The sequence below is a fragment of the Cetorhinus maximus genome, chromosome 17, assembly GCF_964194155.1.
Source record: "Cetorhinus maximus chromosome 17, sCetMax3.hap1.1, whole genome shotgun sequence".
In the NCBI taxonomy this organism is placed as follows: Eukaryota; Metazoa; Chordata; class Chondrichthyes; order Lamniformes; family Cetorhinidae; genus Cetorhinus; species Cetorhinus maximus.
In genome coordinates, this window is record NC_135895.1 from 21,053,457 (window position 1) to 21,074,296 (window position 20,840).

At 43.7% G+C, this 20,840-nt stretch overlaps 1 protein-coding gene across 2 annotated transcripts in view; it reads right to left on the bottom strand.

Annotated features, from left to right (window-relative positions):
• Positions 1-1,015: 1,015 nt before the first annotated feature.
• Positions 1,016-20,840, bottom strand: part of alg14 (ALG14 UDP-N-acetylglucosaminyltransferase subunit) — a 111,805-nt gene continuing 91,980 nt past the window's right edge. For both annotated transcript variants that reach the window (XM_078560824.1, XM_078560823.1), the window contains one exon: positions 1,016-9,744. In XM_078560824.1, coding sequence (XP_078416950.1) covers positions 9,514-9,744 — 231 coding nt within the window. In that variant the 3' untranslated portion in view covers positions 1,016-9,513. The remainder of the gene's footprint in view (positions 9,745-20,840) is intronic.

Below are 20,840 nucleotides of genomic sequence, written 5' to 3' on the forward strand. Positions count from 1 at the left end.
GCTGAGCTTTTCCAGCAGTTTTTGTTTTTGTTTCAGATTTCCAGCATCTGCAGTATTTTGCTTTTATTCCCTGTTTATATGTGCTCAAAAACAATTAATGCTCATCACCTGTTTCTCCTAATCCTAACAATGCAATTGACAGAACATTAGCAAACCTTAATGTCATTGACAAGACATTAACATCAATATATCAGTTTCAGCCATTGGTAATGATATAACATAACACATATTCTTACAGAATATTTTTGTCAATGTATGGGCACACTATACAAACAAAAGGATTCTGGCAGCACAGTCAATCAGTCACTACTGTTGTGTCTCTATAGGCCTGGGATCCCCTCCCAACTATTCTAATTAATCCAAACCTGCAATTTAGGAATGGAGTTCATGCATGTCCAAAGCAGTGGATGAAAGTCCCACTCCAGCACAATTCTACCACCATGAATGGGTCTGCTGATAATATAGGCTAGATTCTTCAATTAGTTTTTAAATTTACTGAAGGTGATCTGGAAGTTAAGTGAGGTGCCTGTGAACTGTGTAAAACTGGAGAAGCCAGGAAGGATAAAGGAAGATTTAATAGAGGTATTCTAAAATATGAGGGGTTCTGGTAGGGTAAATAGGAAGAAACTGTTTCCACTGGCAGGAGGGTTTTAACTAGAGGGCACAGAATAAAGGTTATTGGCAAAAGCCAGCAAGGAGATAGGAGAACATTTTTCACACAGTGAGTGGTTCATGACCAGGAATGCATGGCCTGTAAGGGTGGTGGAAACAAATTCATTAGAAATTTTCAGAAGGGAATGGATATAGACTTGAAAAGGAAAATGCGCAAGGTTACAGGAAATGGCCAGGGGAGTGGGGCTAATAGGATCACTGTACCAAAGAGCCAGTGCAGGTGCAATAGGCTGAATGACCTCCTTCTGTGTTGTATAAATCTATGCAAAATAATTTGTGCTGAGTCATTTACATTCACTGTTCTTGTTTTCTTTAGATTAAACAATATTCAAATTTTTTAAAAAAACTGATTTCCCTGAATTTACCTGCATGCTTTGGGGTTCAATTTCTTCCCCCAACAAATTTCTTCCTATTTTAAACTAAGAATAAAATCCGAAAACAACAAGCCAAGGTTTGGAAACTGGCACGAATATTAAGCTTAATGATCCTTCCATATAGCGTGGTACATTATGATCATCATAAGTGCCATATCATTTAATTGAAAGCCCAAAACCCCAGAATGAAGCTACATGATATGTGATTATATTTTGGCAACTCTTAGCAACTTTCACCCTGTATTGCCACGCCAGTGCTGACAGTGCAAAGTGCACAAGTTTGTGCTGAGCTTGGGGAGCAAACAGATGCTACTGCACAGAACACTGCTTCGTAGGCATGAGAAGTTACAAGATCACACCGATCAGCAAAGTTCTCATTATGACATAACGTGCTTCACTACTCACTGCTATTTTTAAGCTGGTGCTGATGCACTCAGTAGAATCTCACAGCCAAGCATTGCGTTTTGACAAAAACTTCACTGCTCAGAGAATATGTCCTGGTATGTCAACAGTAACATCATAATTATTTCCAACAGAACCAACACCTCAATAGTTGCTTACTTGTGGGAAACTATATCCTGGCTTTGCTGCTTCACCCTTCTTCAAGCTTCAAGTCAGTCATGTGAACAAATAAATTTTTTTAAACTATTAAATGCCAATGATTTAATCATGGAGTCATGAACAACTTAGAAAAGGAGACAATTTATCCCATCATGGCTGTTGCAGCTTCATAATGAAACTATAGATTCCTATATCAGTCACCTGGTCTTTTGTCATTCCCTTTAATATCTCTTCTCTTCATTATCTAATTACTCCTAAAATGCTGTAATTAACACAAACAATGCAAAAACTTCCATTTATATTTCACCTTTCAGAATCTCAAGACATCCCAAAGCATTTACAGGCAATTAAGTACTTTTCAAGTGCTGTCACTGTTATAATGTACAAAACATGGCAGCCAACTTTCACACAGCAAACTCCCACAAACAGCAATGAGCTAGTGATGTTGTTTCAAGGATAAATATTGACTAGGATACCAGGAAGAATGAGAACTCCCCTGTTTTTCATTAAAATAGTGTCGTGAGATCTTTTGCTTTCGCCTGAGAGGGCATTTGGGGGATTGGTTAAACATCTCATTCAAATGACAGCACCTCCAACAATGCAGCACCCCCTCAGTATGGTACTGAGTGATAAATAAGATAACCTACTCAAGTCTCTGGAGTGGTGTTTAGCCCAACAAACTTCTGACCCAGCAAGCAAGAGTATTACTTATTGAGCCATGATTGAAACTCAGTTTCAATAGTCACTCGTGGTAATGTATTCAATAATATGTGAAAAATATCCTCTAGCCTCCCATTTATATTTTTTAAAAGTTGCTGATTTACTAACCCATGGAAAAAACCTTTCACTATTTACTATTTGCCCTTCAAAACACTAAGAGTTTGTTTCCTTGACCTCCTCTGATGAATATTGACCTAGTTTGTCAAGTTTCAGTTCATAACGTGCTAATACTTTCCTAGTAAATCTATGTTAATTATCTGCTTTTGTGTTGAAATCTTTACATTAATTTCAGAATCCCATTTGCCTTTTATAGATTTGCTTTTATAGATTTATGTAACTGCTTCCTTCCTTAAATCAGATCTTCCAGTCGATTGAGTAGTTTTTTTTTGTACATTGATTCTGTCATTGGTTGGATTACCACATATCCCTTCACTTCCCTCACCCAAGTCCTTCTACAGTCTCTTGAAATATTTATTAGTCATGTGTGACTTGCACTTTACAAGTTCATATTGGCTTTCCCTGATGAGCCCAAATCTTTCTAAGAGCTCTCTATTTTTAGACCTTATGAGCTTTGCAGTTTTACTACTACCAACATGAGGCTAACTTGTCCAGTTGCCTGACTATTGTTTTCCTTTATTGAACAACGTAAATTATAAAGCGCCTTTAACTGGTGAAATATTCCAAGGCACTTCATGGGAGATTTATCAAGCACAATTTGACACCTAGTCACTTAAAGGAAATATTGGGGCAGGTAACCATAAGGTTGATCAAACAGCAGGTTTTAAGCAGTGTCTTAAAGGAGGAGAGAGAGAGCTTAGGGCCTTGGAAGCTGAAGGCATGGCCACCAAAGGGTGCAGCGGTTAAAATCAGGGACTGAAAAGGAACCAGAGTTGAAGGAGTGCAGAGATCTCAAAGGGTTATAGTCATTTTCCAGTCCTTTGAGACAATTCCCATTTCTTCAATATTCTAAGGGGTAGCCTGAACTGACTTGCTCTACTGTCCATTAGTAATTCCCAACTCCTCCTCTGATAATTCTATGTTCTTTTCTTCATGTTCCTCCCTAAGTGCAGAAGCACAGTATTAGTTAAGTATCTGTACTATTCCTTTCTGCTTCACTGTAAGACTTCCCTTTTCAGCCTCCATAACCCAGCCCATATTTAATTTGTTTAAATTTTTGATATATGTAGGAAAGCCTTCATCATTACCATTTAAATTGACTGCCAGTCCTTTTCACACTTAGAGCTGTTCTAATCTATCTCCCGTATTTTGATATTTTTTAATTCGTTTATGGGATGTGGCTGTCGCTAGCTAGATCAGCATTTATTGCTCATCCCTAATTGCCCTTAAGATGGTGGTGAGCTGCCTTCTTGAATTGTTGCAGTCCCTGTGGTGCAGGTACATCCACAGTGCTGTTAGGGAGGGAGTTTCAAGACTTTAACCCAGTGACAGTGAAGGAACGTCAATATATTTCCAAGTCAGGATGGTGAGTGGCTTGGAGTGGAACTTCCTGGTGGTGGTTTTCCCATGTGTCTGCTGTTCTTGTCCTTCTAGATACTAGCAGTCATAGGTTTGGAAGGTACTGTCTAAGGAACCTTGGTGAGTATCTGCAGTGCATCATGTAGATGGTACATACTGCTGCCACTGTGCGTTGGTGGTAGAGACAGTCAATGCTTATAGATGGGGTGCCAATCAAACGGCTGCTTTGTCCTGGATGGTGTCAAGCTGCTTAGGTTGTTGAAGCTGCTCATCCAGGCAAGTGGAGAGTATCCAATCACACTCCTGACTTGTGCCTTGTGGATGGTTGACAGGCTTCGGGGAGTCAGGAGTTGAGTTTCTTTCCACAGGATTCCTAGCCTCTGACCTGCTCTTGTAATCACAGTATTTATATGACCAGTCCAGTTCAGTTTCTGGTCAATGGTAACACACAGGATGTTGATAGTGGAGGAAGCAATGGTAATGCTGTGAAATGCCAAGGGTCGATGATAAGATTCTCTATTGTTGGAGTTGGTCATCACCTGGCATTTGTGTGGCACAAATGTTACTTGCCACTTCTCAGTCCAAGCCTTGAAATTGTTCTGGTCTTGCTGCAGTTGGAAATAGACTGCTTCAATATCTCAGGAGTCATGAATGGTGCTAAACATTGTGCAATCATCAGTGAACATCCCCACTTCTGACCTTATGATGGAAGGAAGGTTATTGATGAAGCAGCTGAACACTGTTGGGCCGAGGACACTACCCTGAGGAACTCCTGCAGTGATGTCCTGGAACTGAGATGATTGACCTCCAACAACCACAACCATCTTCCTTTGTGCTAGGTATGACTCCAACCCAGAGGAGAGTTTTCCCCCCGATTCCCATTGACTCTTGTTTTGCTAGGGCTCCCTGATGCCACACTCAGTCAAATGGTGCCTTGAGGTCAAGGGCAGTCACTCTCACCTCACCTCTGGAGTTCAGTTCTCTTGTCCATGTTTGAACCAAGGCTGTAATGAAGCCAGGAGCTGAGTGGAGCTGGCAAAACCCAAACTGGGCATTGTGAGCAGATTATTGTTAAACAAGTGCCACTTGATAGCATTGTTGATGACCCCTTCCATTATTTTGCTGATGATGGAGAGTAGGCCGATGGGGTGGTAATTGGCCAGGTTGGATTTGTCCCGCTTGTGTACAGGACAGACCTGGGCAATTTTCCATATTGCTGGTTGGATGCAAGTGTTGTAGCTGTACTGGAACAGCTTGCCTAGGGGTGTGGCAAGTTCTGGAGCAGAAGTCTTCAGTGCTATTTCCGGAATGTTGTCAGGGCCCATAGCCTTTGCAGTATCCAGTGCCTTCAGCCATTTCTTGATATCACGTCGAATGAATCGAATTGGCTGAAGACTGGCATCTGTAATGCTGGGGACCTCCAGAGGAGGCCGAGGTGGATCATCTACTCAGAACTTCTAGCTGAAGATTCTTGCAAATACTTCAACCATATCTTCTGCACTGATGTGCTGGGCTCCTTCATGAATGAGGACAGGGATATTGGTGGAGACTCCTACCCCAGCGAGTTGTTTAATTGTCCACCACCATTCAAGGCTGGTTGGGTGTGGCAGGACTGCAGAGCTTAGATCTGATCCATTGGATGTGGAATCGTCTAACGCTTATCTATCATTTGCTGCTTATCCTGTCTGGCACGCAAACAGTTCTGTGTTTTAGCTCCACCAGGTTGACACCACATTTTTAGGTTTGCCTGTTGCTGCTCCTGGCGTGGCCTCCTGCACTCTTCATTGAACTAGGGTTGCTCCCCTGGCTTGGTGGTCCTGGTAGAGTGGGGGATATACCGGGCCAAGGTTACAGATTGTGTTCGAGTACAATTCTGCTGCTGCTGATGGCCCACAGCGCCTCATAGTTGCCCAGTCTTGAGTTGCTAGATCTGTTCAAAATCTATCCCATTTAGCACGGTGGTTGTGTCACACAACACAATGGAGGGTACCCTCAATGTGATGACAGGTCTTCATCTCCACAATGACAGTGGGGTGGTCACTCCTATCAATACTATCATGGACAGATACATCTGCTGCAGACAGGTTGGTAAGAATGAGGTCAAGTATGTTTTTCTCTCTTGTTGGTTCCCTCACCACCTGCCACAGACCCAGTCTAGCAACTATATCTTTTAGGACTCAGCCAGCCCAGTCAGTAGTGGTGCTACAGAGCCACTCTTGGTGATGGACATTGAAGTCCCCCACCCAGAATACATTCTGTGCCCTTGTCACCCTCAGTACTTCCTCCAAGTGGTTTTCAACGTGGAGGAGCGCTGATTCATCAGTTGAGGAGGGGGAGGGACGGTATGTGGTAACCAGCAGGAGGTTTCCTTTCTCAGGTGCCATGAGACTTCATGGGGTCCAGAGTCGATGTTGAGGACTCCCAGGGTAACTCCCTCCCGACTGTATACCACTGTGCCATCACCTTTGCTGGGTCTGCCCTGCCCGTTGGAGAGGGCATACCCAAAAGGTGCCTGGGACATTATTTGTAAGGTACGATTCTGAGAGTATTTCCATGTCAGGCTGTTGCTTGACCAGTCTGAGAGACAGCTCTCCCAATTTTGGCACAAGCCCCCAGATGTTACTAAGGAGGACTTTGCAGGATTGACAGGGCTGGGTTGACTGTTGGCATTTCCAGTGCCTAGGTTGATGCCAGGTGATCTGTCCGGTTTCATTCCTTATTGCAGTTTGATACAACTGAGTGGCTTGCTAGGCCATTTCAGAGGACACTGAAGAGTCAACCACATTGCAATGGGTCTAGAATCACATGTAAGCCAGACCACGTAAGGACAGCAGATTTCCTTCCCAAAACAACATTAGTGTTTTTAATAGCCTTAGTTTTATCTTTAACTTTATATTTGCCTTGATCGCATGATCTCTGAAACTTTGGGCTTTGTTAAACATCTCCACTGCTCATTAGAATATTTTTGGTCTGTCCCCTATCCTGTTGGCTAAATGCTGCAGAGGCTCTGGGTTCAAATCCTACTATTGAATAAAACTGCAGTGCAATAGTGAGTGAGTGCTTCAGCATTGTCTCTTGGATTAGATGCCAACTAATGGGCTCGAAAAACTGAATAATCTACTCCTGTTCCTTAATGATCCATTGATGTACCGATTCAGGTGGACATAGATGATCTCATGGGTTTTTTTCTCCAATGCAGAGCAGGGAATTTCCCAGCGTTCTGGCCACTCTTAACTCCACGTACATTTGATCATTGTTATAGGATCTAGCTGTATGTAAATTGGCTCACATCATTTTCTGCAAAACAGTGACTAGACTTCAAAAGTAGTTTCTTAGTTGGGTTATGCTTTAGGCTATCCTGAGGGATGTGATATAAATGCTTTTTCCTCCTTCATCCCTTTCCTTTCACTGCTGCAGTGTTGGGTTGTGTGCAAAACTTTCCATAAGTTAATGAGGTTTATGACTCCCTTCAGCCTAATATCAGTCCAACACCTCGTGTTTTTGACAGGCTTTTTCTCAAATTCTGACAATATTGCACGATCAGCACTAACCCTTAAATGTTCTCCCACTGTCAAGCTACTTACCTATCCCAGTTTATTACTCGAAATGAGCTCTAAAACTGCATCCTTCCTCATTAGACTTGTAACGTAGAGTTAGTAAACAGTTCAAAATACACTCTGCAAACACGTCCCTATTTTTGACCATCACTGTTAGCATTATCCCGTTCTGCCTCTGGCTTGTTGAGTGTCCTACATTGTTATAGGTCCTTCTACAAACCTCTTTGAATGGCCTTGAACTTAGCACGTTTGAATTATCTATAATTGTTCTGCTCAACTGACTGTCAATATTGTTGCAATGCCTATCATCATTTTTCGATTCAATTTGGTCTAACACCTGAGATAATGACCTTTTTCCCTAATTCTGTCATTATTAAGTGCCGAAATGGTCCACTTAATAATTGTTAGTAAGAACGACAGTGGCGTCAGTACAAGCACATAGTCATTTAAATTCCAGAGCGATTTGTAGATTTCAGCTGCAGCAGGTATAAATCAAAGTTTGAGAAAAACCTGCTTATGTGAAGTTCCAGGAGAAAGGGCTCATCCTTTAAATTCCAATCTATGGCAATGTCTGTTCAGAATGCAGATAAATGGAATGTACAGTTGACAGAAAGTAAACATGACACATTGAGGTCAGGATAGGAATCTGCACACCAATTCATTTAAGATACCATTGCAATAACTAGGCAACAATATGAAAGAAAGGAAACTGGCAGCTGCTTATGAATTATTGTTGCATTTGTACACACTGATTTTGAGGTATTTGGCTTGCCGCCAAGCCCTGGACAGATTTCTAAATCAGCTGAAAAGAACCTTAGAGCTAGACTTGCTTTTTTTTTTGTTTCCTTCTTTTAGAAAAGAATATTTCTCTCCTTGAAGTTGCACCCCACTATGGATGTTTCCCCCACGATAGATTATGGAGGTGCAGTCTGAGTCGCAGCAAGTCAAATTTTCCATCACCCAGGACTGAATAATTACCTTCGGCATGATGTTTCCTACATTAAACAATGACTACATTTCAAAAGTACTTCATTGGCTAGAAAGCACTTTGAGATGTCCTGAGGCTGTGAAAGGCACAATATAAATGGAAGTCTTTCCTTCTTTCTTTAACACTGGAACCTCAAGCATCTGCCATAACCGAAGGGATCAGTCCCTACCTTTCCATCCTAGTGATCAATAATTGAGAATTACCTGAACTTTTTTTTAAAAAACAGGTGCAGTGAGAGGAATAAGGAGGAAAAGCAAGGGTAGAAGATAAAACAAACCTCCAGGAGAAACAAAGGAATAACAGAGAGGAGAAGTAAAATATAAAAAATTGACAATCTGAAAAAAGAAAGCCAGCAGTGATGAGCATCAGAGATTAGGGTAAATAATGACAGAGCAAATAGTTCGAAGTGTCACAGAAAGACTTTAGATAAAATAGATGTATGCCAGCCAACATTTTTTATCACTTCTGTAGTTGGCTTTGGTGTTTCGAAAACCATAGGTAGGAAGAAAGCACACAATAGTATGAAAGATTGCTCATAACATGAGTATCTGACAGCTCAAAAAAGGGAAACATGCTCTACAAAACAAGGAGAGTTCAAATGACTTCTGGCTGGGAGTCAAGTGTACTGCCACGCTAACCTTTGATGTGCAAAATGTTTATAGCAATTAAGCATTCGCAATAAATATAAATTAAATGCAGGTCCATTTGGTATATATTGTCAGTCAGGGACTGAGGTATACAGCAAGAAGATAATAGTGTTGATCCATTAAAACGAGCTGGTTTGTTGGGTCTAATGGCCTTCTATTAAAACATGGTGACAAGAAAGTGGAGAGCTGAGGAGTCTAAAGTACTTGAAGCAACCAACATTTCTAACAATTCTATAAGATTGTTTATGCGGGAGTTAACTCCCTCAAACTGGACATGTTAATACTTTCTCTGACCAAGCAAGCAGTCCCAAGACCACAAATTTATACCGAGCATATCTTCCCCCAAAACCATAAATTTACACAGAATTTTTCCTTTCGGTATGCATTTTCCCCCCTTACAGGCATGAGGCCCAATATACAATGTCTGGAATGTATATTTATTCTGCATAGCTGCTGCTTCCTGACATCTGGGCACAGATGTTATCTAGGCAATCAGCAGCCCAGCCTCAACGGGCAGCTCAAACTAGTCGGCCAAGGTAGATTGCTTTAGGATATTTCTCCTGTAGCGTTGACCACTGAACAAAAAAGTAATCTGACAAATTGTACAGTATCTTCCCAGAAAGAGACAAGGTTTCAACTCGGCAGATGCTCTCTATGTAGATAATCAGTGTTTTCTTCATTCCGAGTATTCTGAGGATCAGAGCAGATATACAGAGAGGCACACATGTTCCAGGTCCGTTACACAGCACCTGCGTAGAGAAAAGGAAAGGTTATTTGCATAATTTACAGATGTTTGAGAATTTAGTGCAGCCAATGTGGATCATTAACACTCTACCCTTCTAGTGTTGGATGTAGGGTCTTCACTTTTGATAGCCTGGATATGGAACATAATTTCAGGACTACCACTTGGGAGGTGACTGAAATAAAGAGAGAGAGAGCGAAAAAGGGAGAGAGAGAAAAACAAGGAAATAAAGAAAGAGGGAAAGGCGGAAAAAGTTTAAATTCCACTTTTTTAAAAAAAATATCCATACAAGAATCTTGTACCAAAATTTGTCTAATATGCTGAATTTAGCAGACACACTGAATTTAGCAGACAGTTATGATTGAGAAAACTGGATTTCCTGCGACAATGAACCATCCTGGGCAACCCCAGGTCTGAGCCACAACAGTAGTGGGGCGTTAGGATGGGGAATAAATTCTGCCAGGATCCCCACTCTAATGATCTTTGGTGGAAAGTTCACACAAGTGGATGTCTGGAAAGGACACAAACCCCTCTGCTGTGATGCCTGCTCCAACCTACTTGGTCTGAAATGCTGCTGTTTAGGCTCACATGTGAAGAACGGCACTCGGAGGTTGACAGCACTTGTGAAACTGCAGCCAAACTGGAATTCTCAGCTTCAGGAAGCAAGAAAGATCATCCAAAAAATTATTTACAATGACAATGATGTCCATCCCAAGCAATGATCTAATTCAACCCTGCCAGCCAAGAATAAACCACTAAGGACAACATTTTGTTACATTCCACACATGCACAGTGTAAATCATAAGCGTTACACTGTAAAATGATGATCTGGTTTCATTGATGTGTTAGATGAAGTAATGGTGTGAAATTAGATCTCCACCATTAATGGCTTTCATTTGACATCATCCTCGCACTGTCAAGGTAAAGAGCAGCAACAGCAGTCCTCAAACACAAGAGCTTCATTTTTTAAATTTTAAAAATGATATTGTGGTAAAATTATCTTCCCCCTTTTCCCCCTAGGCTGGTACCCCAGCAGTACCAGCTGTTCATTATATGGTTTGACATTCCCATAACTAATGCTGTCTCTCAATTTAGGAAATATAAAATAACACCACAACACCCACCCCTCCTCACTCCCTTTCCCCAAGCACCTATATAGCTGTGCTTACCATACTGATCATGCTGGTTACAACAATGCAGCCCCTTCTTCTGGGCTCTGGCCGAGCTCCGCTCCATCATCCTCCTACTGGCTCTCTTTTTGACCTCATGCCCCTAACCTCATGCTCTATCTTTCTCCTCCGTTACAAAAAGTCTCAAACCCTACTCTACCTCACCTCTGCCTCCTCCACTGACACTGGCCAATCTCTAGCCCTGCTCAAACTTCGCACCCTGCTGGTAACCTTGAACCTTCCTCTACCTTTACTCTTGCTCAACCTTGACCTCTCCTTTACTTTTCTACTGGTCTGCCTCAACCCTCCAGCCTCAAACATAACAATTCTCCCTCAGACCTGGTCTAATTATTCCCCTATCTATAAATATATTTGACCTAAAAAGCTGACAAAGTCTCCACTCCCCATGTGAAAAATAAATTGACTTGAATTTACATTGCACCTTTCCTGATCCCTGGACATCCCAAGATGCTTTCCAGCCAATGAAGAATCTTTTGAAGTGCAGTCTCTGTTCTGATGTACAAAACACAGTTGCCCATTTGCACACAGCAAGCTCCCACAAACCCCAATGATATAATGGCCAGATAATCTGTTTTAGTGATGTTGGTTAAGGGATAAATCTTCAACAGCACCTCGGGGAGAAAATCCCTACCCTTCTTTAAAATAGGGCCATGGGATCTTTCAGCACCAACCTAAGAAGAAACATCTCATTGTAAAGGAGGCACCTCCAACTCCCTTTGTGTGGCAATGAACTATCAGCATAGATTTTGTGCCCAAGTCTCGAGAGTGGGAGTTGAACCTACAACCTTCTCCTCAGTGACCAGGGTGCTATCACCGGGCTAACACCAAGACCCAAAACAGCAAATCTCAAAAGTAAAAATTCATCGCTTTTTAGGCTGATTGTCCATCAAGACAAAATAGCTCGTCTGTTTAAGCAGATATCCTAATTTAAGATAGAGCCAGCTAAAATGCTTAATAAAAGGCCCTGGATGACAAATTTGTCCAGGTGATGGCAATAATTAATATGGATCACCAGGCTGTCACATGCCTACTTTCATAGACTGTGATGCTTGAACAGGGCTCTCACTCTTAACCTTTGTTTTGAAGGTGCTCACTCTGCTCATTCAGATTCTGAGGGGCCACCCTGGGTTAGAATTTGATTTTTAGTCGATAACTCTGTTACAGTTGAAGATACCATTTAATCTTCCTTTTTTGTTATCTGACATCAGAAAACAGGAGCTCAGAAACTGGATGCATTCTCCATGTTCTTTCTTGCTGCTGGCTATGTGGGCCCGAGACACTGTCCGTCACCTTTCCCACACAAACCCTTTTTGTTACAGATGCTTGATTCAGAAGTCAGAGAATTCATTGAGCTCTTTTTGACATAGCTTTTAAGAACTTGCAAGAAAACAAGAATTACTTTATAGTACTAATTTTGCTAATTATTTTATTCCGTCTCTTCATAACGAGCATTTTTCTATCAATTTCAGTTACAGGTGAAATATTTCCCTTTCCAGTGCAAATGTGCGTGATATGTCCTAGTTAGTGTTCACAAGGTCAAGTTTCAGTTGGCAGGAAACATGTGCTCGCCTAGGAAAACAAGACTATTGTGTGGAGCCCCGGTGAGAAATATCTGGAGGGGGTCCGGATCATAACAGAACCTGACAGCTTTATATAGCAACATATTAATTTCCCCTGTCTCAGTCATTTTTAACCAACAAAACTTGATCCAAGCAGACTTTTCTTTTTTAAAAAAAGCAAAATTATATGAGAATTGACACCAATTAAAATGGATGTAATAGCTCATCCAAAAACATCACTTGAACAATGATGCTAACTTCGGTAGATAGGTCTGGATGAAGGTGGACCTTGGCTTAAATTCTTCCAAAATATGGCCATTCCATACAACACATTCCAGCTGCTGATCGCACTCCGCAAAAAGAAATGTTTATTGCCAGTATCCTAAGTTTACCTTTCGCAACCTTGATTATTTTGCTGCGCTACTGTGACATATATCTAAATACTGTTCTGGGTTCGCTTTCTCTCTGCCTTTAATTATCTTATATCCTTCTGTAAACATCGTCTCTTTTGAGACTGAAAACCTATGGCTCATCTTGTTCTTCCTTTAATGCTTCTGGTGTCTTGCCCAAGTTGCATTCTTTGCACATGAGCTCAGTGAAAGCGGTTTGTGCTCAGTGTGAGCCTGAAATATTCAGGGAGATCATTTCTAACAAGTAAAATCATATTCCTGAAGAAAAAAAAATTAGAAGCAGGGTCATTAAAATTAAAGAAAGTGAAATGACTCAAATGAAACAATTACAGAAACCAAACGCTCTCGGTATGTGGTTAAATATGTCAAATCCAAAGTCTTCACTTGAGCTTCATGGTGAACTATTGAAAAAATGTCCCTTTCTTCACATCTCTTGGAAGCTAACTATCCTAAAATGCTGACATCGATTAAGAGGTACACTAAAGCCAATGTGCTAACTCAGCCTGTGGTAAATTACATACTGAGTTTAGGAATCCTGACATCAGATCAGACACTAAACTCAAAGTTTATTGCGCAGTGGCTCTCCATATGCTTCTCCATGGTGCTGAACGTAGAGACACCATATAAAGGACCTAGGGCAACATGATTAATGCTGTCTTAGAAGGAACCTTTGAATCAAGTGGGAGGACAAAAACAAACATGCACGCCCTCCAAGACACAGATATGCCAAGTATTGAGGCTATGATAATCTCGCATCAGCTGAGATGGGCAGGCCACGTCATCAGAATGCCCAACTCAAGACTGCCCAAACAGGCACTCTACTCAGAACTACCCCAGGGAGCCTGTTCACATCAGGGGTAAAGGATATGTTTTTAAAAATAATCTCAAAGCCTCCATGAAGACCTGCTCTATTATCAATACAGGGGAAGCAGATGCCCATGCATTACCAAAATGGCAATTCATCATCAAAAATGATCTTCCAATCAACAAGAGCAGTCACAGAGAGAGAATGGTAAGAGAGATGGAAAGAGGGGGCAGCTGCTCCAGCCAATAATCCATCGCCAACAACAACTGGTGCCCTCACTGTGGGGAAAGCCTTCCAAGCTAAGATACAGCTCAGATGCTATCTGCAAATGCACAGCCAAAACTGACGTCTCACTTCCACCCAGCCATCCACAAGAAAGAATCAACCTCGACACGGGGGATTGCCAATAATATGACAATTACTCTCTCAACAACGAGGAGGCAAAAAAGTCAGCAAATACATTTCCAAATGAAGTATCCAAATTCACTGGAAAAACTCAGCAGGTCTGGCAGCATCGGTGGAGAAGAAAAGAGTCGACGTTTCGAGTCCACATGACCCTTCAACAGTTCTGATGAAGGGTCATGTGGACTCGAAACGTCGACTCTTTTCTTCTCCACTGATGCTGCCAGACCTGCTGAGTTTTTCCAAGTAATTCTGTTTTTGTTTTGGATTTCCAGCATCCACAGTAGCTTTTTGTTTTTATCCAAATTCATTGTCTGGAGGCCTGCCCTTCCTGTTTCTAGATTTGCTCTGGTGTCTTCAGGAGCAACTTGGTTAGCTTAAAAGGGGACTGAAAGTTCAGATTGGTCCAGCAGCCATTTCAATGACTTTCAGGAGTGAGAAGGGTGTGCTGCACAATTTCAGGCAGCTTTGGGCCATCTTCCAAGACAATCCAAACCAAAGTGGCTTTGAAGGCAAGGAAATCCAGAACAGCAGCACATCTTGACTATTGTTCTTTTTGACAATGCGTTTCCTATCAAGAATTGTGAGGGTAACTCTAATCTGAAAGTAGTCGACTGGATGTTCACAGAATTTTGGAAGAGGGACAACATCACATTAATACAATGCTGCAGAATGTGAATATACATATTCACATTAAAGCTGGTTTTATTAATATACCGGTCATTACCTTGACATCTATGTATTACTTCCAAATGGAAATATTGTAACCTTACCTTCAACATAACTTCAGTAATAGACTTAAGCAAATTTGAGTGTAGGACCAATTATCCGAAAGATCTTAATTGACGTTTATATGAGGACCTGTCAAAACTCAGCTCTGAAATTCAGCTGGAACATTCTTGAAAGATCTGGGTCTTTCGTGTAAATAAGTAATATAGTAAAATTTCTCTGCAATCATTCAGCCACATCTTTTGTAAGTCTGACTCCTTAACTTTCACGCTCACTGCAATTAAAGGAAATTACAGAAAGCACAAACCGCCCCTCCCTAACTTTCTTGCTCAACTTTCTGCTTGATTAATCTTAGACTGGGTAGATTTTCAGCAGAATATTTTTATCACTCAAGTATTTTAATTGTTTGAGCAAGATAGGTGATTCTGAAATTACTTCAACCCATCCCAACCCTTCCAAATATTTATTTTGCAAATATTTATCCACTTCCCTCTTAAAAGTATTATGGCACAGCCAATGGTTAAATGCTGAGCTGGTCAAATCCCAAAGGGAAACTTAAAACAACTGCCAGAACTGTTTTGCAATTCGTATATTTATTTCAAAATGCGTGCCTTGAATTCAGTAGTAATTAAGTCCACCAAGTCTTAGAGGGCTTTTACAAAACTAAATTAAACATTTATTAATAAAAGAAATAATTTTATGCATGCACATAGGTCTACAAATTACTACTATGATAACTCCTAGCTCCCCTAATTAATCTAATTCCCAGTTACACCTCTGTTAGGGCAACAGTGAAACATGGAATTAAACAGACCCAGGCAAAGCACACACTCTGAACAGTCGAATTCAAAGTGAATTTTTCTCAGCTTCGGTTCATTGTAGACAGCAGCTTGAGGCTTAGATGCTGGAGGATTTTCACACGTGTTAGGTCTTAAAATGCCTTCTCTTACACACAGCCTTCTCTCTTTTATACATAGTTTCCCCTTTGAATGCAAATTCCCATTGTTTCAATATGTCTTTGGACTTTACCTCGCTAATAATAAAAATCTATCATAGTACTAATGTTAACAGTAAACTTTGGGAAGAATAAACACACAGGGAGGAATTTTCCCAGAATTGCACTAAATGCCGTAGTGGACGGAGAAAATGGAGTCCTACCAGCTGATGAAAATGGCGGGTTTTCATGCTGTATCTTCTCGATCCTGCCTTATTATTTATTCACTCCAACAAAACATGCCATTTCCATGGCAGGCAGGCTGTCATTCGCCCAAATGCCATCACCCCGCTGTTGCATCATGCCGACTGCCATATTTAAAAGGTAGCCAAGTGCTCATGGCCAGCAAAGGAAAAAAGACTGCAGCCCCCCACTTCAACAACGGGTCCCTCGAGCAACTGCTGGATGCCGTGGAGGCCTCCCCAGCTTGGGAGGTGGTGGTCAGCGCAAATGCCCTGCAGAGGAGGACAGCCACCCAGTGCCGCAATAGGATGAATGATCTCCTCCATTCCGCCAGGGTAAGTCACTCTTTTCATCACTCCCAGCTCACACACTCTCAAATCCATCACACATCCACAGGGCCCTCACTCACTGCCAGTGCAAGGGACATCACCATTTACTCTTTCACACGCACCATCATTGTCCTCATCCCATCCATGGGACCACTCGCCACCCACCACCCACGCAGGCCAGGCATACATATCATCTGGCCCGGCAGGCGTCCTGATACACTGTCCCCATCTCTATCCACGCAGGACAAACTGGCTCACAACAGGAGGGAAAGGTCGCAGACATGTGGAGGGATGCCGGAGATCAAGGTTCTGAGAGAATTCGAAAACAGAGCCATCCAGCTGGCCAGTGATGACCGGGACCGGTCCTGTACTGGCATTGAGGTAGGCGCTGCTCTACCAAGCGAGGATCCAGCAGTGCAACATCCATCAGACAACCATGCCGTGAGTGATGTGTCCTCTTTCACAGGCCGCTGCCATGCGCTAATTATCTCCCCTTGCTTTCGCAGGCACATCTGGGAAACAGCAGACGGAGTCCACGACCCAGAACCTCCAATCAAGATCTGAAGAAACCTCTGAAGAGGAATCTGAAGGCACCCTCCCTGAAGTCCTGTCAGGGGCTCACACATATCCTCCACCAGCACAGAGACACACATCTTGGTGGGACCTAGCTTTAGAGTAGCCTTGGGATCACAATCTGGTGAGCACATCGCACTTTCTGATCCACAGCAGGTGGTTGCAGGGACTTCCCAGGTCCCCGGTACTTGGAGGACTGCTGGAGGCTAGAACGTTGCTGAGTCTGAGTCAGATGACGAGCCTCTGGACTCAGTCATGTCACAGTTGCTGGAGCTGCAAAGGCAAGCTCAGGGACATCAGGAAGGGATGTCCATTGCACTCCTCAGATTACAAAGCACGATGGAGGAGTCCATCCATCTTCAGGCTGAGGTAATAGCGCCGGCATTGCAATGCACCGAGGTCAACACTGGCAGGTTGGTGGCCACCATAGAGACCTTGGTCCAGGATGTCGCTCCTGCACTGCTGCATGGGCTTAACTCCATCGCTAATGCCATAGTTGGCCTCCAACGGTGTGTACGCGAGGAGGGGTGCTGAGCAGCTTGATCTCACTCCAGCTACCCCTTCCGCTCAGAGTCAGCCCATGGGGAGGTGGATCAGCAGGTGCACCCTCCGGGGCCATCCACCCAGGTAACTCTGGGAGTGACCGGCCCATCTGACTCCCCTATTCCTGTGACCTCCGCAGATCCAGCTTCACAGGCCGAGGAGGGTGCCACTGGAAACCGTGCGCAAACCTGCAGGATGCGGTTCTGGTGGTCGCATACAAGCTGCACCTTTAATGAGAGGAAGCCCTTGCAGTTGATGAAGTCCACTGAGTGTAGCGATGGATACCTGAGCGCCACATGAGTGCAGTCAGTCGCCTCCTGCACCTTTGGGAATCCCGAGATCAGGGTGAATCCAATGGCCCTTGCATGCCGGCTGTCCCGGTCCCGGGCAAAATGCACAAAGTTGTGTGCCATGGAGAAGATGGCATCCATGACCTCAAGGATGTATTTGTGGGTGGCGGATTGTGAAATCCCACAGAGGTCACCTGTGGAGCCCTGAAAGGAGCAGCTGGCATAGAAATTGAGCACCGCGGGCACTTTCACAGCCACTGGCAGTGGATGCCCTCCATGTCCCTTAAGCACCAAGTCCTGCAGTAAGTGGCAGATGTGAGCCACCAGGTCCCTGGACATGCACAGTCGTCAGTGACACTGGTTTTCAGTCATCTGCAGGAATGGCAGGCAGAGTCTATAGACCCTGGGTGTCGCTAGGCACTGACCAGCCACGGCTCACTGTCGCTCCTGGACAGTGTGTGCTTGAGCCCCTGCTGCCCCTTCTTCATGAGGCTGCTGCTCCTGCCTTTGCACAGCCAGGGGCCTCAGTCACTCTCTTCCCTGTCTTCTACGGTCTCTGTAGGCCATCAGGCATACAGCTAGGTCACCAGGATCCATGATCCTTACGTGGTCCCCCTGCAGCATGAAAGAGAGAGAGTGAGAGAGAGAGAGAGAGAGAGACACGTCGCTATCATGGCCGTACTTAGCACCTTTCCAGGCCCCGTGTGAACGCCCCTGTGCTTCCTGGAGAGTGCTGGTCACCCCTCGGATGGCCAGAGATGAGTTCGCTGCATGACTGCCCTGTGACAAGGGAACACTGGTCCAAACCAGGATGCTGAGATTGCAAGGGGCTGTGAGCACCTCCAGCAGTGACTGCTACATGGCCAGCGCTGGCGAGGAGATTGTACAACGTGTGCAGTCCAACTGCTCCGCAGACCAATAAAGTGGTGACGGACTCAAAAGTCTGTGCTGGGGGGGGTTGGGGGTAAGGTATGGAGCGCTTGGTGGCCCTTTGGTGCCTCCGCGTTGCTTGCATGGATGGGCAGGCTAGGGGCCTGACCCCAATCATATCACTGTGGCTGGGCCTGGTCTGTCTTAGTTGCAGAGGCATGGTCAGTTTATACAGGTGTCCCTAATGCGTGGCCACTTCCCTCGCTTACCCTGCCCCCCACCTCGATTGTGTGTGTGTGGCTGCAGTGCCAGGGCAGCACATGAACCCCACCCTCAGCAGTCGCCTCCGAGGCTGGCCAGCACTTGACCCCAGACACCCCCCACCCCTCAGCAGTTGCCTGCGGGGCCAGGCATCCGTTTTCCCCACCCCCACGGTGCCTGAAGCCTGTAAACAATGGGCGAGCTGTGGAGAACGCCACAGCTCACTCACCTCAGTTCCCCCAAAGTGAAAGCCACCAAGTGCACATTGTTGTAAAACACATTGGCGTGCTTTCCCACCAACGTGGACGGATGATATGGTGGGATTCCAAGAGCCTGGTGAGATGGCCTTTTAATTGTATGTTAATGTATTACAATTAGCTCCCCGCTGACCGATGGCGGGAACGCAGCCCACCGTTGGCAGACTGAGCAGAAGATTGCGACCTGCCTTCACGCCGTCGTGAAGTGGGTCCCGCCATATTTTCTGCGCACGCCACCCATCTCGCCCACCATCAACGGGCTCGGAAAACTCTGCCCAGTTTCTGAACTTCACCTGGCTAGGTGTAACATTTCACCCCCTCTTTTGAATTCAAGCTACTCTATTTAAAAATACAAATGTTCCCTTTACGCCTCATATTCTAAAACTTCAACCATGTTTACCTATTTTGCATTTCAAACCTAGCTTCTCTTCTTATATTAAAGTCTTCAGACCAGCCGTTTTTAATTCAATTAAGTCCCCCCACCCCCCCCCCCCCCCCACACACACACACACATATAGACACAGACCCCATTATTACTCTACTTTACAATAAATTCCAATAATAGTATGAAAATGACAAAAGCTATTATGAATTCTGCTATCATCATTGCTCCTGGTAGAGCATTCCATGTCCGATTGCCAGATGGTCTCCTGTGCCAAACTTCATGCATCAACAACATTCCACATAAAAAAATTCTCAGAGTCTCTCACTTTCTTCTTTCAACGATAATCGTAACTATCACCACAAAACACAAAGATCTTCCATCCCGGTCACATCGTCCACCTTCGCCCTTGCCTCTACTTACCTGCTGATGAAACAATCACTGATGCTTTTGCTATCTCCATACTTACTGGTAAATGCTCCAATGTTCTCCTGGGGCAACCTCCAACCTGCAGCCTCCATAAACCTGAGCTCATCCAAAACTCTGCTGGCCATATCCCAACCTGCACATTCCAGCTTACCCATTACCTCAGCCCATTGACTGGCTTTTGGTCCATTAAAATCTCGATTTAAAATTCTCATCCTTATGTTCAAATCCCCCATGGCCTCACTCCTCTCTATCTCCGTAAGCTGCTATAGCCTCACAATACTCCAAGAATTTCAATTTTGGCCTCTTGTGGAAACCCCATTTTCTACAGCCTATCATTTGTGGCTTTCCCTACAGTCTTCATGGCATGTTTTCAAGTCTTACAAACCAGCAAACTCCCCTACCCAGTGGTAGAGAGCACTGTGTGTATTAGTGGGTCATTTGACAACACACTAGTTAAGATAGGGCCATCCGACAACATTTAGTTCATGTATTATTTAGTATTATAAATGATCGCATTTGATTGGGTGTAGTACTTTCCAGAGTCTGGGTGATACATGACATCTATCTGCTCTGTCACAATAAGGCCTTCGTTATTAGAAGCTGCGGCAAACCATTTGGCAACAAACTGCAGATCTTCCTGAATGTGTACCTCTAGAGCCAAACCATCTAACATAATCACAGAATCCGAAGCTACTGGATGGAAGCACACACCCTTATTTAACTTCAGGAAAAGTAATACAGGCTCATTTATGGTGAGCTGAATTGAAAGATCTGTATCTCTGGAAGCAGGTGAGAGAAGATTGACCCCTGACCTTTCCTTTTGTTCCAGCTGACTTTTCCCCCCACCGCCCCCGCACCCCCCACCTTTTCAACAACATAAAACCCATCACATTTCTA